This window comes from Cheilinus undulatus, linkage group 24, assembly GCF_018320785.1.
Source record: "Cheilinus undulatus linkage group 24, ASM1832078v1, whole genome shotgun sequence".
NCBI classification, from domain to species: Eukaryota; Metazoa; Chordata; class Actinopteri; order Labriformes; family Labridae; genus Cheilinus; species Cheilinus undulatus.
Window position 1 is genome coordinate 17,476,491 of NC_054888.1, and position 19,553 is coordinate 17,496,043.

The 19,553-nt window shown below is 37.2% G+C and overlaps 1 protein-coding gene across 4 annotated transcripts in view; it reads right to left on the bottom strand.

Moving 5' to 3' along the window:
- The window catches only part of LOC121506150 (inactive dipeptidyl peptidase 10-like), an 85,648-nt gene that overhangs the window by 20,507 nt on the left and 45,588 nt on the right, over positions 1-19,553 (bottom strand). For all 4 annotated transcript variants that reach the window (XM_041781767.1, XM_041781768.1, XM_041781765.1 and 1 more), the window contains exons 4-8: positions 16,301-16,395; positions 9,938-10,012; positions 6,009-6,061; positions 5,785-5,866; positions 1,490-1,610 (exon numbers count right to left, since the gene is read on the bottom strand). In XM_041781767.1, coding sequence (XP_041637701.1) covers positions 1,490-1,610; positions 5,785-5,866; positions 6,009-6,061; positions 9,938-10,012; positions 16,301-16,395 — 426 coding nt within the window. The remainder of the gene's footprint in view (positions 1-1,489; positions 1,611-5,784; positions 5,867-6,008; positions 6,062-9,937; positions 10,013-16,300; positions 16,396-19,553) is intronic.

A 19,553-nucleotide genomic window follows, 5' to 3' on the forward strand; every position in this document is an offset into this window, starting at 1 on the left:
AAAAGAAACCTGGCAGTTACACATAAAATACTTAAAATGCTTGCTGAAACAATGAGTATTTTTGAAAATATTTGTATGATGCAAATTCAGTGTCTTTTCCATACTCTTAACTACATGTTTTTTGTGCCAAAAAAGTTGGGATTTAAAGTATTCACTCATAATATTTTTATGAAGTTGATACTTCAGTTTAACTATTTTATAAGCAGTTGTTGGCTGTAGTAATGGAGGCTGTTTTTCCCTATGCGAGGTTCAAACTCTCTCTATTTATGCAAGTGTTTCCAGGGAAAGCAAACATGTCAATAATCCCATACAGCATTGTTTTAGCTCATTATCAATTTGATGCTCACCCTCCTACATGAATATCTGAGCTCTAGTAGGCCTTGTTTATACTCTTGTGTCACTCTAGTTGCACAGTAGTGGCCTACTCCATGTGCTCTACATACTTGTGCATTTGTGTGTCTGAGTGGCTCTGCGATGCTTCTAGTTGGCAGTTATGCCGCCAGTTTTGGGTTGCCACATTTTCCTTTTGTTTGTGTACAGGAAACCATGGTAACAGTTGGAGATGATAAATACTGATCAGCAGCTGATTATACTGCAGTTATTGAAGAAAAGAGGAGAGAAGACACCAGAGGAGAGGAAATGTACAGCCCCTGAATCAGACTTGTTTTGCTTATAAGGCCAATGGGAGATATGAATGAAGAAATTAACTGCTAATATTTTGGATGTGGGCTAGTAGATTTGATAAATTGGTTTGCTGTCTGCAGCCATTTACTGGTTACCTCATTCTGGAGTACACACAATATGCCTGCGGACCTTACTCAGAGACTGGCAGAGACCCAATGCTACCCAGTGGATCAATTATAGGGCTTGTGGTCTGTGTTGTTTTGATGTGTAGTTACATTTTGAGGTGTATGGCAGGCTATGAATGCAGGCGTCTGTGTAGTGTTAGGCAAACCTATGGCAGATGCCATCTGATGCAGAAAAAATGTTAAGTTTAGTTTATTAGGATCCCCATTGCTGCTGAAAACATTAATATTAGCTGAAATGTCTCCTGTGGACTTCTAAAGTGAAGATATCAGACAAGAGAAATTGCCAAATAAATCAGGATTGAAATCCTTAGTTGAGTGATGCTTTAAAGATATATGTATTTTTTAACTTTATATTACAGGAGCTGCCAAGGAAGCAACAAAGCTGCATTGTTTACATCTTATTTCTTAATGTGCCTGTCAGTCCAGGGAACAACCACCTGCTACAAACACATACTTCTTTCAAAGACATTTTTTATTAAACTTCTCAGTAAGATTTTCAGTAATTTTTTTCTCCTTGCATCATGCTGCTTCAAAGCCTGCTTCAGAGCTGGTGTATAGCCAGCTCTCATGCTTTTTCATGCCTAAAACTTGTCAAATTTTCAGATAATGAGCGGTAAAATCTGAACCAAATCAATTCTCTTACTTAAAACGCCCAAAAATGGTCAAGCGTGTACACACACCTTCATAGAGCCAGTCTGAGAGTCCGTTGAAGATGACTCCCTCCATCCCAGAGGAGGTGATCCTCAGAGAGTTACTCCTCACATCTGACTGGTAGTAGATGTTATTTTCAAAGATGTAGATCTGAAGAGGAGAGAAAGCAGGTATCGTCAGAAGACTCACAATTCTTTTTGTGTTCCTTCCTGCTGTTTTCCCTTTCATTTTTGCTTTCTGCTGTCAAATAGAAGTCTGAGTTTTTCCTGGTTTGATTTGTTTGTTTCTCTTTGATTTCCTCTCTGTTTTGGTATATTAAAATACACAGCAAATACACATTTGCGCTCCTTCTTTCATTAGTGTTTTATATTTTCATTCAATCAGCCAGTAACATCCTGCATGTTCACTTCTATCCTGAGTTTTCCTATGTTCATTTTTCTCCCATATAGAGGGAATTTCAACCTTTTTAGGTAAATACTTTTTTCATCCCACCTCATTTTCTTGGTAGATGTCAATCATACAGCATCTATTTTTAAACAGGAAAAGTTTATGAGGCAATAGCATGAAAATCCTGGACTGGAGACAATAACATTTTACATCCACTGTATAAGGTAGGGAATGGGTTAAAATACTTCTTTTATAAAACAAATATGATTCCAGATGTGTGAATGTTTGCTAGTTTTTTAATGAGAAGAAAATCCTGCAATCTAAATGGATGGAATATAGATAGATAAATGTAAAGCAAGACACAGAGAAAAAAAGCACACAAAGTAAGTTTAAAAATCTGAAAAAAAAAAAAAAACATGCCAAAGGGAAGAGTGTATCTAAAAGTTAACTTGATGAAGTAGGAGGAAGCTACAAGACTGTCTCCAGTAAGATAACTAGATAAAGTCCCTATTCTCATTTCAATTAATCCCAAATTTACCATAATATTGTCTGAAAGGTAAAAAGGGAGTTTTTTCATGAATATAAAGTACTGTGCAGGAGTTTTAGGCATGTAGAGTGCTAATGGTTCTTCACAGGTCACGATGTTCCACAACCCTGGCTGAAGAGAGGAGGGAGGGCAGCCTGAGTGAGTGTCGACGCATTTGACATGTACGTGTATCGCTTGGCAGCCAAGGTCGAGCTTAACAACATTTCTTTTACCCAGGCCTTTGCACCCCTGGTAATACGCCCAGCAACCACCAACAGTTTTCAGGTGCTTAGAACATACACACGACAACCAGGGAGGTTGTGGCAACCCTCCTACCCGCCTTAACAGTACCCTAGGCTATGTTTAAGCGCCACATCTACTTATAACTCCGCCCTAAAGCTGTGGTTTTTGTTTTGTTTTCATCAGATTACTTTCCCATGCCCTTGGTAATATACAGAGACATCCAGAGCATGACCTGGGTTGTGTCAATCCTCCTTCCCGCCCGATGGGGCCCTCAGGTGGGTGTAGTCACCATTACACGCCTTACTTCAGCCTCAAATTTCAACCCAAACATGCCTAAACTTCTGCACAGTTCTGTTCATCTAAAGTTTTTCTCAGGATAGCAAACAGCAATATGTGAAAATCTGCAATTCTCTTCTGAAATGCTCTATTAAGACAAATTTACTTATTTTTCCCCACTCTTTTCTTAACAGTGAAATAAGAAATATCAACTGACATTCATTTACATCAGCTGTGCAGCACTTGTGCTGACTGCATACTTATAGCACCCAAGAGGTTGTAATTATTTTGCTTCAGTCGTCTTTCTTTTCAGGACTGTGACTTTGTGCTGCAGACTGGGTTTGATTGGCATTTCCCAAACTCTCCTGATGCTCTTATTACACTTAATTCGTCTCATTAGTGCAGTTAGGTCCCACTAGTGTGGAAACATCATGAGGTATCATAACATTTATGAACACATTTCATATTTAAGCTTGTTGTAAGGCTTATTGTTGGTGTGTTGTTTTTTATTGTATCAACAATGCAGACCAAATATTACCAAGAGATGAAGTTATAAGGAGGTTGTTGGGTTGACTGATTGTAATTTTCAATTGTTTGCAGAAGACAACTGCCTATAATGAAATGACCAAAACACTTGTGTCTATGTAAGAGTTCTAATTATGTATTTCTGTAAAAATGTAATGGTATCGGTAATTTCACGGTATCAATACCATTGTTGATATGTGACCATTTCAGACGATAGGTCTTCAGGGCAAAAAGTGAAGGTTTTTTTAATGGTGCAAAGGGCTGGGCAATTAATCCAACTTTAGATTGAAATGCAATATGGCGAGCTGTAATTTTCAAATTGCACAAGGTTCAATATTTAATCAACCTGAAATGTGTGACAAAATACCAATTCAATATAAATGTTATCCTCTACACATCATGCAAACGTGTCTTTTTTCAAATAGTCCACAAAAAAATCCTATTTTTATTGTTTTTGTACACGTTTTTCTTCATCAAGATAGAAACATAAATACTATCAGAGTTTGCAATATGAGTACAAATAATTGCAATTAAATATATTTTTTAAATCGTTCAGCCCTACTTGTATCTATTTAATAATCTGCTGGCTTAAGTATAGAAACATTTATTGTTTGGGTTGATTGAAAATGTATAAGATAAGGAACTGAAAAAGTAATTACATATCAAATTGCAATTGCAATATTGGAAAGAATAATCGCAAAGCGGAAGTGGAAACTACAGTTATCATCTGCTCTTGCATACCCATCATCCTTTGCACTCCACTTGCTGGCTTGATCTAACAGTGCGAAAGCAGTAGAGTGGCAAGCTTTTACAGTCTATGGTGGCAAGGGAGAGCCAAGTGACATTGTGGAGACTTCAGTAACTTTTAATTCTTATGTGAGGAAGCATTTTGGTTTCCCAGTGTCAAGAAATGAGAAAGGAAAAAAAGGTGACGGACAAACAAAAAGCAATATGCTGACACTGCTATTCAGTGGTGACACACTTGATGGGGGAATGAGTAACATAAGGAGCCATTTGGCAAGTCATCATCCTGAAAAGATTCATGAAGATGTGAGTAGCAGAGATTTCAGTCAGGCCAAAAGACTTGGAAGCATTCACAATCCAACTTCACCACAACAGTGTGAGGGCTCAACATATCACAAAGTGAATCAGGGAATATGTTACCAACAACCTAGAGCTATTTTCAGAGGTGGACAATGGAGGTTTTAGTCAAAACAGAAGTACATAGTTTTAAGCCTAATGCACTCCTATTGGATTTTATAGCACTTACTGCAATATTCAGAGTGCAGTTGTTGTTTAATAAATGAAGCCACCTTTTTCATGTCTTTATTTGTTGTTTTGGGGTTTCTTGGATACTGTCCCATGGACTTAACCCATGAGCTTTCATGAAATAACTGACCTTTTATTGGCTGTTATTGGTCTGCAGAGAGCTCCCACTCATAGGAAGTGTTGCAGAACTACTTCATTAGACATTCTTTTGCCAGGACCAAATCTTTTCAGTACAGTAAAAATGTGACCTTGGTTATGTTAACTCAACATGATCAAAAAGTGGTGAGTCTGTAAGAGCGATTTAAGACTCCCACATCATAATTCAGGAGTATTTTTCATCCTGTTTTCTAAATTGAAGGTGAATTATGAAAAAAGACTTCTTTGGATTGGACTGTGTGGGCAACCACACAGTAAATGAAAAACAAAGAGTACTTCCCTGTGTCTGGACACACATGTATTACACATCTCATTTGTAATTGTGGTAAAACAAGCTCTTTGTTGATGTGGTGCAGAAGGAACACTAGTGTTAGCCTAAAGCAAATGATTAAATTAAGAAAACATAAAATAAAAGTTATTCAAACCATGAGCTATTTAATTGTTTGAGATGGGGAAGGACCTGGCTACAAAAGATTTTGGCCAAGCTAATAACAGTGGCCAAGGAAGGTGGGGTTGACAACGGGTCAGTTGGCAATTTTCAGTCCTTTTTCAGCCATAAAAAATACAAAACTACAGACAGATCCTTCATGGGAAAACACTCTATAAAAAACACCTGTAAAAAAGTAATCTTTTATGTCTTATCTCAAGTATCGTTTTTGATTTGTTGCAGAAGTCCTTATGTCTAGAGGGGTATCTTAAATGTAATGTAGTGTAAAAAAAAGAAAATAAAAGAAAAAATAGGTCACAGGCAGTCGAGGACAACTTCCAGACACAGAAAAACAAGCTCAGTGTGGATGTAAACAAAGTCTATACTGAGAAAATGAAAGAAAAAGTGTTAGATTAAATCCCTCCAGAGAGAGGAAGCAGAACGATTTTTCATTTAAAGATGGTAAGGAGAGAAAAAAGGAGAAAAAAGCTGATCACGTAAACACTCAGCCTCACCAGATGTTGTCCTTGTCTTCCCCAGGCTGCATGTTGGAGCACTGCGTTCTGCACCTCCGGAGGGTTTAACTCCCAAACTTCCCTGAAACACAATCAAACAGAAATATATCAACCACCATCTGTTGCTGGATGTGTACGTGCATAAAGTGCTGAAAAGGTTTTTATCTAAGAAAGCATCCGAAAAATCAAGGAACAGGGATAAAAAGAAAGGAAAACACCCTTACCTGGTGTAGATGTTGTAAACAATGTAAGACGCTGTGAATGAATATCTGTAAACCTGCAATGAGAATAAAACTTGTCACATTATGCAAACACTGATTTGTTTTTGATACCTCACAGACATGAGATATTCACATAAAAAAACAAAGTCACTGGAGCAACAAACAGAGCAGAAAATGGGTCCATGAGAGCAGACAGTTTGAGAACACCAACAGCTTTATTCCTTATGTATGAAAAACATGATCTCTAATCAGAAAACTGTGATCTCTGATACATTTTAAAGGATTTTCATGGAAAAAACAACAATGAATTGTACTGAAATGGCAAAGAGAGGATCTGTTGAGACTACTCTTGTTTTCAAACATGTTCAAAATCAACGTAATAATATGTGTATGCTACTTAACGTTGTCTGCTATGATTTGGGTTAGTTGGCTGGTATCACATTAACCAAGGTACAAATTAGAGATCTGCCCTTTTGGCCTCACTTAGATGAATTAATCCTGAATGTGCAGTGATGTTGTTAGGAACATGGCCTGTATGCATTAAAATCTAAAAAAAGATGCAGAAAATACTGTTATGTTGCATTGTGGACAGCTAACTCATGGTAAAACAGGGTACTGTCTGCCAGATTTTGTACCATTTTAAGTCTTGCTAAAGTCTGGCAGGTGACAGCTGTTTGTGGATTTGTAAGTCCTAACCGCTATTATAGCTTAAAACCAATATATGAGTGACTGTGTTGTAATCAAAAGGGAAAAGTTTTGCAATCGTCACTACCAGTTGGCTTACCTTGTCAAACACCTCAAACATGGACTAATTCACAGATCCCTATATGGGCATTTGGCCTGCAGGCTTTGGTTCCTTTAGAGCAGGGGTGTCAAACTCAAGGCCTGGGGGCAAAATCCGGCCTATGGTACAGTTACACCCGGCCCACCAGGTTAGATCATATTGTTATTATAACTGGCCCTAAAATATGAGATTTCCTCCAGTATAAAAATGTAAACTCAACCTTGATGATATGAAATATACATATATATTTATCTATAAAAATAAAGAGTAAAAATAACTAGATCAAAAGAAATGTGGGAAAACAAATTAATTTGTGTTTTCATTTCATATTTTCAATATTGCATTGCAAAATAATGACTTCAATCTATTATTTGGACTTCTATTTAATATTTTGACCATTTTCCATTTATTATTTTCACTTTTTGTCTCACATTTTGACCTTTACAACTTATAATTTTGACTTTATCTAATATTTTGACCTTTTCAATTTATGATTTTGACTTTTTTATCTCATATTTTAATTTGCCAATTTATTATTTTCATGTTTTAGCTCAAATTTTGACCTTTTCAACTGATTATTTTGACTTTTTATCTAATATTTTGACCTTTTCAATTTATTATTTCGACCTCGATATCATATTTTGACCTTTTAAGTGCACCATTTTCAATTTCAAGCCAAATTTTTGCCTTAAAAACATAATTGTGACTTTCTTTTTTATATTTGCCTGTTGAAATTATTATCTTAACATCTAATTTTGTGTACTGACCTTTTGAACAAATGAGTTCGACTTTTTGTCTCACATTTTGAGCCTTTTAACTTATCATTTTCACTCTTTATATCTCAAAATCATTTATCATCATTGCTAACTTTTCCCCCCATAATTATTACTGGTGAAAAATGAGGTTGACAGTTAAATGTGGACCCTGTTAGGCCCTCAGGTCAGACCTTTATTCAGAATCTGGCCCTGTCTGTGATTGAGTTTGACACCCCTGCTTTAGTAAAATGTCCCACCGCCCTCCCAAGAAAACTGAGCCTTTAACTGTAAATTTTAACATTAGCTTTTATGTTGTATTGAGCCAAAGTTCAAAAGCAGTATATCTATTTTTGGCAATAATATTGGCTTACATGAGAGAATTGAACTCTCTTCTCACTTCAAAGAACAGGAATTTGGTTGGAGACCCATTCAGTCTCCATGTAATCAACTTAAATCACCACTTGTGGATCGCTGGGACCTGCTACATTGAAAACCCTTTAACAATCACTGCATGTGGATATATTTAGGAGTGGACGGATCTGTTATGTAGTACTAGATGTTTCTATCTCTTGGTTGCACTCATGTGACTTGAAGGATGGCCCATTGAGGGATGGCACCTTGTGGGTTATCATGTGGACGCCCTCCTTTCACAATGCTTCACTTATGAGGCCACAACATCACTGGAGGGATCAGCAGTGAACCCCTGTGCCCATGAATATGCTTTGAAGCAGCCTCTGAGAATAGCCTGCCCTTTCTGTGGTTTACCCTCCTTGTATAGGATGACAGTGATACCCTGGACAAGAGTCAAGTCAGCTGTCTTCCCCATGATTGTGGTTGTGTGTACTGAACCGGAGGGAGAGACTTAAGGCTCACCTTTGCACTTTGGACTTTTCCACAGTATTCTGGTATTTTGAGAGAGTCGATTTTTTTTATTTTTGTAAGCTGTAAGTCGTAATCATCAAGATTTAAACAAAACACTCTTGAAATGTTTCACTTAGGTTGCATGAGATGAATATTGAAAATATGGAAGTTTAACTCTGAAGTAAATCACAGGGGAAAAATGAACTTTTTGCTTAGAAGTGGAGGGGAAATATGTTTTTGGTGCAAAACTTTACAGCCATTCTGCCCCAAAGCATTATTGTGAATGGTAGAATTGCATTGTTGCTGTCTAACAGTGATGAATTGATTATGATCTGCAGTGGTTGTTACTGATCTGCAAGAAAGTTACAATGTTTTCTTCTAAAAACATCTTAACTCACTACAGAACAAACAACAAGATTCAGACTGGAATATTAACAAGGAAGCTTTATTTTTTAGGGGCCCCAAATTCCCAGACCATATTTTCAGCCACTATCTGCTGATCTATGCTACATGCTTTCTGCACAGCTGATTTCCTTTCACACTTAGTGCTGCTTTAACTGAAAAAAAATTCAATTGAGAGCAGCTAAATCTCAGTAGGCTGTGCTTCTTTCACCTCAAGGGGATTTCACATTGCCTTGGCAACATGAAAAACTAGAGTGCAATCAATTAGGCTTTAATAAGTAGAAAAGAAGGGGAGTGAAATCAATGTTTCTATATATAAACATGATGTTTTTAGACAAATCTATCCCATTGAGAGGCTCTTAAGATGTGTTTTTGATCTGAAAATGTTTACAGAAATACTGCAGGACAAACAGACATCCTCCTCTGGTTTTTCAGCAGCAGCAGTGTTTCCAGACCTGTGCCTGGATCCATCTGTTTGCAAACAAATCTAAAAATCAATAGAAAAACCTTGACTTTGAGAAGAGAAGAAAGCCTCACGGTGGATGACTGAGCGTTAACACAGTGAAAAACACACCAACAAACACTGGGAGCCACAAACTGAGGATGCACTGGAAGCACAAAACCACACACGGAAAGACTAACAAAACAGAAATTCGACAAATAAACAGACACCTGTGCAATGCAGGTGGTGGAATCTGTTTTCAGAGGATGTTTGAGCTGTCGAGGAACTGTTGCATGCTCAAATGAGCCTAAAACTCAAATTATGTGGAGATGATCTTTTTTTACTCAAGTCAAAGCCATTTAAGACACATGAAGATGTAAAGCACTCTAAAGAGAATAAAAGAGCACACAAATAAAATGTAGAAATAAACATCGCAAACACATAAATACATGGTGAAAGCTTGTGTGTGGGTTTGTTTGTGCATGCAGATGAGTGAGTGGCAGCATCCTTAGGGACTGCACACAAGCACAATGTAAACAAGAGCCAGCCACGGAGTAAACACTGATTAAAAGCACTGCTGGTAATGTTGAGGATGATCAAAAAGCCCAATGTGTTGTGTTCGTGTTCATTTATGTGATGTTTTGTGTAGTGATTTTGGGCTGAAGGTGCATTTTCATGAAAATCTCACCTGTTTGACATCATAGGCGAAGAGTGCATATTTCAGATCTGCAGATAGAGAGTACTTTGCCACCTTAAAAGCCACCTAAAAAATTAAACAATGAGAAAACAAATGAAATATATTCATGTATTGTGGAAGAAAAAACATGCATGTGAGAAAAAAATAAATTAGGGAATATTGAGCTAGCAATAGGATATCTAATATAAAAACGGAGCACAGGGATTAAAAGCTGCAGCCACAATTTGAACAAAATACTGATATAACATTGTTAACAAGTTCAAAGTGACAACAAATGGATTTTAAACTGGAGTAATGTTTCTTGTTAGCATGCTGAACTTAGCTAATTGGATGATGCATGAGTGATGTCACCCATTTGGTTAATGAAACCACTTAATGAAGCCAAACAACAGTGATCTTCATACTGATATGATGTCTCAAACAAGCTTGCAGTCAAGCTAAAAATAGATAAAGAGGCGGGGTTGAGAAGGGTCTCAAGACTCCTCAGTCAAACTTGAAGTCTTACTAGCCACGCCCCTGATTATGCATGACCTCTGAGAACAAAACAGAAAAGTTACATAAAAAAATATCCACTGTACAATTTGTGCATATACAGGCATGAACCATTCTGTAAACCAGTGTTAATTTCGGCAGATATTTTTAAGTTTTGTTTTAGTTTTAGTCTTTAAATGAAATGCATTTTAGTTTTAGTCCCATTTTAGTCATTTCCACCCTTTTTAGTTTTAGTCTAGTTTTAGTTGGCGAAAACTCAAAACATTTTAGCCTAGTTTTAGTCCATAAAAAGTTCTCACATTTTAATCTTTACTTTTAGTCCAAGCATTTATTTTCTTGCCTAAATTTGGTACCCAATCATGTTACTGTGTTCTCTGCACCCTGCCAAACCTTGGGTCCCTGCTTTCTACAGCTGAGAGGCAAAAAAGATACAGATGCATTGCATTTTGACAGATTTACTCACAGTGGAGAAATGTCAGATTTTGAGTGTCCGACCAAAACCAAATTAAATTTTAGTCTAGTTTAAGTCATTTTGACAAAAACTAAACTTACTTTTTGCCAGTTTTAGTCATCAAAGATCTATTTTTGGTAGTTTAGTCTAGTTTTTGTCATGGAAAAAAAGGCTGTAGACGAACAGTTTTAGTCAAAGTTTTAGTCGACGAAATTAACACTGCTGTAAACACATTTATTTTGAAAAAAAAAAAAAAGGTAGAAATGAAAACTGGGACACTTGAGGAAATTTAATTCTTTTGCTCTTCCAGATTGGCTTCTGTTTTCAGCACTGGAGGTTGTTGCTTGTATAACATGCTAGCAGAACGAAGGGAAGTGGGGACTACAGTTACTATGGGCACTTATGTACCCATCATCCTTTGCGCTCCTCTCACTGGCTTGATCTAACAGTGCAAAAATTGTGTATGCTATGAGTGGTGGTGGAGAACGGAGTGAAAAAGTTTTTGCGATTATGGAGGCTCCATTGACTTTCAAATCTGACACATGGAGGCATTTCATTTTGGTTTCCTGGTGTCTAGAAATGAGGATAGAAAAAAGGTGACATACAAACAAGAAACACCATGCACTGCTGGACTGCATTTGATGGGGAGTTTAAGTAACACATGGAGCCACTTGGGGAATCATCATCCCGAAGAGATTTGCAGAGATGCGAGGAGCAGAATCCAGCCAGGCAAAAAGATTCTTAGGGAAGCATTTACAATCCCACGACTGCAATAAATACTGTACCGTGGACTTGTTACCGAGGTGTTATTGTACTGTGAAATTTTGATAGTTACATTCCTATTGTATAGGTATAAAAACTTGAAGTGCAGCAAAAGTTAATGAGTTTGCCAAATATTCTGTAAAAGTGTTTTCTCACTCAATTTGTACCGAAAGCTATCAAGATGTTCCAATGTTTTTATAAAACAAAACAATCCCACAGCTGCTGGTACCAAACAAAGGTAAGGCATACCAGAAATCTGTTGGATTCATCCTCTGTGGAGTCAGAAATGTTATGGCAATTTCACTTCTTGGAGCTCAAATAAGTTAGATTAATTACCAGCAAGAGTACTTTGTTGCATCATCACATTTCCCATTAGGCTAAATACTAAAAGTTCCAGAACTTTTTCAATAACAGTATGACATGATGGGTCAAACACTTCCTGAACAGAAGAGAACATGAGTGGAGAAAAATGCCTCAGTCAGTGTTGATGACTTAGATTGTGACAGGCTATGATTGCTTTCTTCTGTCGGCTACATCGTTCACATTTTCAGCTTTCATCCCATGACAGTGTCAAACAATGCGGTGGCTGAAAACTAATCTAGCAACTAAAGGCCATAAACCCACGAGGGAGCTTCAGCAGGTTGTGACATTTCTAAGAAAGGACGGAGTGGACAGACATTTTAAAGACGGCATTTCAAACATGTCCAGAGTCACTTTCGACTGTGGTGCAGCAAGACTGAACAATTACATGTCTAACACAAAAAAGTGTGGTTATTTGGTTCTTTGACCTGAGATTCTGCTACACTGAAAAGCTTCAAATTTTTACAGATTTTCTATTTGGAAAGCTGTCGAACGAGAAAGTGAGAGTATTTAGTTTTCATCCTGCAGCTGGTGGTGCTTGCAATTTTTCAGGATCAATTCAGTGACTTCCCACCTCTGCTCTTTGATTTCATTTCTATGGCTTGATGAGCTTACAGCAGCAAATGAAATCCTCATCAAATCCCCCTTATGTAATCATTAAAAGTACAAGCTACAATGAGGTAGAAAAATTTGGCAAAAGTGGGAAAAGGCAGGCAGGAATAGATAAACAGAATCATCCAAAAAGAAGGCTTAGGATTTCTCACAGTGTAGGAATGTTATGAAATAGCAGGATTATAATGATGCAATTAGAGAGCTGCTAAATTAGGCCTTCCTGGAAAGCTTATGCATGCATTTAAAGCATTATAAGGACAATAACAATAAAAATATTGATACATTTTTTTATTCCAAAAGGAGTTTTGCATATGATCATATCTAATGTTCATTTGTCTTTGATTATTTCACACTGAGCAGATCAAAAGGGTCTATTCCAGGCTTTGATGCATTTCAAGCATTACCATATTTTTCCCCCTTTTTTCCTGCCCATTGTGCAGAGGTGAGCTGAGGTGAGCCGAGCAGATTTAATAGTGGCCTCAAAGGCCCGAGCTGGCCCATCGCGCAGACAGCTGGATACACGACCCGCTCAGCAGGATATTATCATATTCTGATTCTGCAGGTGTGAAAGTGATGAGGCGCTGTCGGCTGCTCTGACATGTTTTCCTGCAGCCTCTGGGGATCCAATCACACCAGCTAGATGAGCAAAGAGCAGCTACTGCTCTTTTTCCATGAGAGCTAGTAAGCAAGAACTCTGATGTTAAAGTAAAAAATGATGATTTTTTTTTTCATCTATCAGTCTCTTGAGTTTCTCTGGCAAGTTTTTGACTCTCTTTCCTTATAAAAATCACAATTTTCAGTGTGAAGTTACTTTAAACTAAGAGCCTATATCTCTGATATATACCTCAAGAACAGCAAGAAAAAGACAGATTCATAGTGAATGTTCTGCTGGTGGCTGGCAAAAAGACTAACTAGGACTTGGCTATCACAGGAGAGACCTCTCTAAATTTGCATCAGCATTTGTCAGTCATAAACTTGAACAATTCACTTTATTCTGAGAAAAATGGATTATCTATGTATTGCTTTATAGACCTGATTTTCATATCGGAAATGGACAACATGTTGTTAAAACATGATTACTCCCTATCTGTAAGTAGTTTTTTCAACTCCTAGTACTCGTCTTTTCTACTCTCAGAAACTTGTGTGATCAAACGTGATTTAGGCTGGCTTAAATCCTGCCCTGCTCCACCAAAGAGCCAAATTGTTGAAAAATACCTTAGCAAGAGCCACAATCTAAGTGGTGAACAGTGGCAAAAACGGCTTTAAGTAGCAATAAAAATAAGTTGAAGGTGGCAAAAATGGTCCAAAATTAGCAAAATGTGGCAAAAAAATGAGAGAAAAAAAAGGGCAAAAAGCAGTCAAGAGTGGCAAAATAGGGCAAAAAATAGAAAACAAGTGGTATTTAATGGCAAAAGGTAGCTTAGATGGGTAAAAATGGTGAAAAGGTGCAAAAATTAGATAAAAGTGGTTTAAAGAAGTTTCAAAAACAGGCAAAAAAAGGAGAGAAGTGGTATTTAATGGCTAAAGGTAGCTTAAATGGGCAAAAAGAGGTGAAAAAATGAAAAACAGGGCAAAAATGGGATAAAAGTGGCAAAAATGGTGAAAAAGTGGCAAAAAGAAAATGCAAAAATGAGCCAAAAAATTGTGAAAAAAGGAGCACCTAAATGGCCAAAGGCAGCTTAAATGGGTGAAAGTGGCAAAAAAATGCTGAAAAAGGGCAAAAATGGGATATATGGGACAATTAAGTCTGACAACTAAAGCCTTCTGTATAAGTCTGGGAAACAAACTGATTAATGTGATTAACTTCTGATGTCAAAGTTTCCCTTTTCTAAGGTTTTCTGGAGGAATAATATTTCAAATTAAGACATAAAAGAGCCGCAAATAATCACAGAAGAGCTGCATGTGGCTCAGGGCCACACACTGAGTATCACTGCTCTAGACCATTGGTTCCGAACCTGGATTCTGGGACTCCCTGGGGGGGCGCCAAGGATCTTGTGTGGGGGGGGTGGGGGGGGGGGCACGAAGCTTTGTCTGATCTGAAGCTGCCAAATATAGATTTGCAAATGTTGACTAAAATTATGATTAAGCAGTTATTCAGTATGTCATACTAGGGCTGGGCAATTAATCGCAAATTAGATTAAATCGCAATCTGACCTGTTGCAATTTTAAAAATCGCAGTGCAATATTTTTTTACTCTTAAATGTGTCAAAATACAAACTTTATACAATTTTTTTGCAGCAAAGACTTCATGCTCTACACATTGTGCATACATACAAGTGTCTTTTTTCGAAATAGTTTACTAAAATCTAACTTTTTCTGATCGTGTATATGATTTTCTTTATCAAAATGAGAATAGCATTAAAAAATTATTATCCCTTCAGTATAGCAATCGATGTCAAATTTGCTATATGAGCCAAAATCCCAGGTAGATATTTTTTCAAATCTTTCATCCCTAGTTTGATTTATTTAATACTGTATTGGTAATAATATATAATGATTTATTGCTTATGTTTGTTGAGTAATACATAGGATGAGGAAACTAAACATAATTGCATATTAAATCGCAATTGCAATGTTGGGGAAAAACATCGCAATTAGATTATTTTCTCAAATCGTTCAGCCCTTCTTAATAGAAAGGTCTTTTGATTAGAAAAGCATACATAGGTCTTTTTGCAGAGTTTAATCAGTGAAACAATTAAAATCTATGTTGATTATTGGCAGCAATGTGTGACTTTTTCTTTTCTCTTAGGTGCTGGGGGGCTCTGCTTTTCTTAGGTACATATAGGGGGGCTCCAAGGAAAAATGGGAAAAACTGTTCTAGACAATCTCGAAATCTTAAATGATTTTAGAAAGGGGGGAGACCACTGGTACAAGGACAATTATTTTTAATCTTATAACCTTTGAGCACACACATTGGATGACAACCAGACCATCAGACCTAAGGAGACCACACACCTGCCAGTGAAGATTGCCAACACACAGGACTGAGCAACCGGGATATCAAAATTAAAATAAGCTATCAGTATGACTACCAATATCGCTGGCTTGCTGTCCATTGACCAAAGGCTGTCCTGGCATGTGTTACAGTTGCAGCAGAAATCATAAAACAAGGAAAAGAATCGGAATGAAATCTTGACTGGACTGATGGTAAAGTAGCGTATAATTGTAAGGGGTGAATGTGCGCGACATCCGACTGGTGAAGCTACTTGGTCAGCTCGCTTTTATTGGTTGTTGCGGGTTTTCCATTGGAGACATTACAACCTAGAATATCAAACATGTCTGGTATTTAGGATTCAAGGCATACAACGCCATTTGGGGCAGTAAAACTATTGTGTTGACACCACACACTCTAGGATTATTCAGACCAATAATCATTTAGCGATATTAGCTGCCAGGATCTTCAGAGGAGCCAAATCTGGCCTCGAATCAGGCTTAAAATCATGTAGTGAGTGGCAAGCCTTAGAAAGAAAAACAAATATGGAGGATGGCACTTTTTGGACTATATTCTAAGTAAAAGGTAAAGCCGATAAGAAAACCTTATAGGCAATGACCCAAAAAAAAAAAACCACTCACTTTTTTGCTATATCTTAAAGATTGGACTCTAAAAAGTAATATTAATGGATCATAACAGATATTATAAAACAATAACAGTAAAGACATTTTTAAAAAACACTTACAAAGGTGCTGTTGCTCAGAATGACCTCGGTCTCATTTGTTTCAAAGTTAAACTTGATTACGTGTCCGTCTCGGTTCCTATACACCACCTCTGAATCTGAAAGAGGACATAAACACAAACAGTATTAAACAAAAGGAAAAGGTCACTGGTTCTGTAAATACAGAACAAATTAACCTGTGAGGCATCAGAAAATAACCTCACTGACAACATGCACTGAACAGACCCAATAGTGCACATATTGAGCATAACAGCACTCCTTCTCCTGTTACATTGCTTAAATATACAACTGCTGACTTTGCTAGATCTTACGAAAAAACCTTTAGAAATCCTGGTTTAAAGATTTTTTACATATCTTTCTTTTTGCAGTGGCTCTAGTGTTGTGTCAGTCATTTATAAATCCAACAAACTAGTAGTGACTTGATTACTCAAAGGTGAAAATTTAAAGTCACATCAATCAGCACAGGAAGATGGATGATGAAAGGTATTCCTGCGGGTATTATTCTTCCTGTTTAGCAAATAAATAGAGAACAGGAAGTGCTGCACCTGCTGCAGAAGAAGAGAAAGAAGCACAGACCCCCCCCCCCCTTCTAGTTTCCATTACTCTAGAGATTCAGCGTCTGTCACTTCATTAGCCGTCGTCGCTCTGAACCCGGCCGTCTGTCCACTGGGAACATTTGTAATTCACAGCAACACACAGGTAGCTGGCATGTAACCACACGCACATGCACACATCCTGAATGCCGTCCTGGATTTCTTTTATCTTTCGTAGGTCACAGGAACACCTCCCAGACCTGCTGTCACATTAATGCAACCCTTATAAGAGCTGAAATCTGCCAGTAGCTCTCCTGGAGGGCAACAAATATCTGCTGTTCCTCATCTTAGCTACAATTATCAAGATTACACTCACTTAGAGACTTAACTGAATTTGTGAGAGCAGACAAAATCACTCCTTACATTTATAGTGCAAAGACAAGATAAAGTCCTATTTGGAGGAATATATCTGTGGATGATTTCAATTGAAGCTTTACGTCTTGTTAGGCTGGAGGTGATTTGCAGCTTCTCTGAGTTTTATATCACTGTCAACTTTAAAAAATACATTTTAGTTTCAATTGTTGATATAACAAAAGAAAGAGAGGAACATTTGAGTTTTAGGGCTTTAATGTTTTAATTTTTTAACTGTGTGCACAAGGGATGGGCTTGAATATCCAGCTCAATGATTAAAATTAGATCCCTTGCTAAATGGAACCAGCCTTCTGCCTTGCAGCCATAATGCTCTACAACCCAGATGTAAACAAAGCAGTGATTAGATCTCACTGGAACAGCATGGTTCGGAAGTATTTTGATCCAGAAAACAGAGATTTAGTTGTATGTAAACTGTGTTGGGGTTATGAATGTGCATAACCCTGAAGCAATCAGTTACTACTTTCAGAACAGGCATGTGGAAGTTTTCTTGTAAGGGAAAGGGCCGTTAGCAGTAGCACTGCTAACCTCACATAGTTTATCTGCTGATGTTGTGACCCCGTGTCAATTAACTTGTGCTTGATTTGCACTATTTTGAGTTTTATCTTAAGTTTAGATTCACTAAAAGCAACTTGAATTTGCATTCAACCATACTGGAAATATTTCACATAGGTGCATCCTAGTATATCCCAGTAAATTCCAACTTTTTAATGTTTATGTTCTTTTTTGGGATTCATGGTTTCTTTGTAAATACACTGGATAATCGTGCTTTTTGATAAAATTTTACATCAATTTTAATGTCAGAGTAGAAAAGAATACAACATCATTGTCTTTAAAAGTAAAAAATCTCATGATTTATATACTCCAGGTGATAACTGATTTGCAAAAATGTTCAAATATTTGTTAGATGCATGGATGTTTGGCTTCATTTTAAACATGAAAGTCCATGACTACTATTTAACAGTTTTTTGTGTCTGAAAGAGAGAGCATCAAAACATCCATAATGTTTATTGCTTTAACAGTATTGTTGAAAACATACTTCTTATTTAAGCACCAAACTCCAGTGCATTTCCTTAATGTTCTAGCTTTCTAAAAGAATGTACTTGCTTTAAATTCTCTGAACATCCACTTCAAACTGAACCTGAAGCAGCTGTGCCTCCATTCTCTTGCTGCAAACTCCTGAAGCTCATTTAGAGTGAATTTGTTGCTGATTGCAGGGGACGTGATCACTTGGTGCTGTATAAGAACAGGCAGCTCTCAGACTGAATGTGAAAGAAGCATAAATAAACTGTCAAAAACTACCATGAAGTGTCTGAAAGTGTTGTGGTCTATGGGGGATATAATGGGGGTTTAATGCAGAAGAAAAGACGCTGTTCTCATCTCAACTTCATGCACTTATTTTATATAACATCGCCACAAATATTACATTATTCATGCTGTTTTTATACGGGTCACCGCTGAAGATATAGCCTATTGTTTGTACAAATCTCATTAGCAATCATGTATGACAAGCCAAGCAGTGAGGAGCACTCATCCATAGCATATCCTGATTGGATGCACGCACACACGCACTATAAATATTTCTCTCTTATGTAAGTACCTGGATATTTTCTTCATCTTCCGCCAAATCTGATATAAACAAGCTCGACTTCACATCAGCAGTACATTAAGAACATGCAATGTAAACAACAGTTCCATGAATAATTTACTCATCTACAGCAGTGACCCCATGAATGCGGCACATATAGGAATGTCAACACAAATTTAAGCAACAATCTCCACTGAGAGGCGATTATAGGGTTATACATCAGAAGTCAGTGTAGCATTCATAATGCTGCTGATGATGCAAGAACATCATTAATAAGCACAGAGGGCTGTAGAGAGTCTGCTTCTTACAAGTGCATGGCACTCCAGCACAGCCTGCAGAGTCCCTACAGTCAAACATATTTTAACACAGTTTTTCTGCTGCAATATTAATCAAATACAACTCAAAATATCATAAAGCCATACAACATTAAAAACTTTCAGCCTGATTGTTATTAAAGTTTTTAATTTGAGTTTCTTGTTTTTGGAAAGTGACCACGTTTGTGTGTGGTAGCCAATCTTGCTTCAAGAAAAACTATCTTTACAGCCTGAATTCAAAAGGAAAAACTGATTTTTTATCATGACAGCCCTTTCAGCTGCTTTTTATTTTGTGCTTTGTATTTTTAGTTCTAATTTTGGAGAGTGATCATCCTTTTACAACACTGGCTTTCTCTAATATCCTCACACAAACAGAAATAAGATAGAAACTG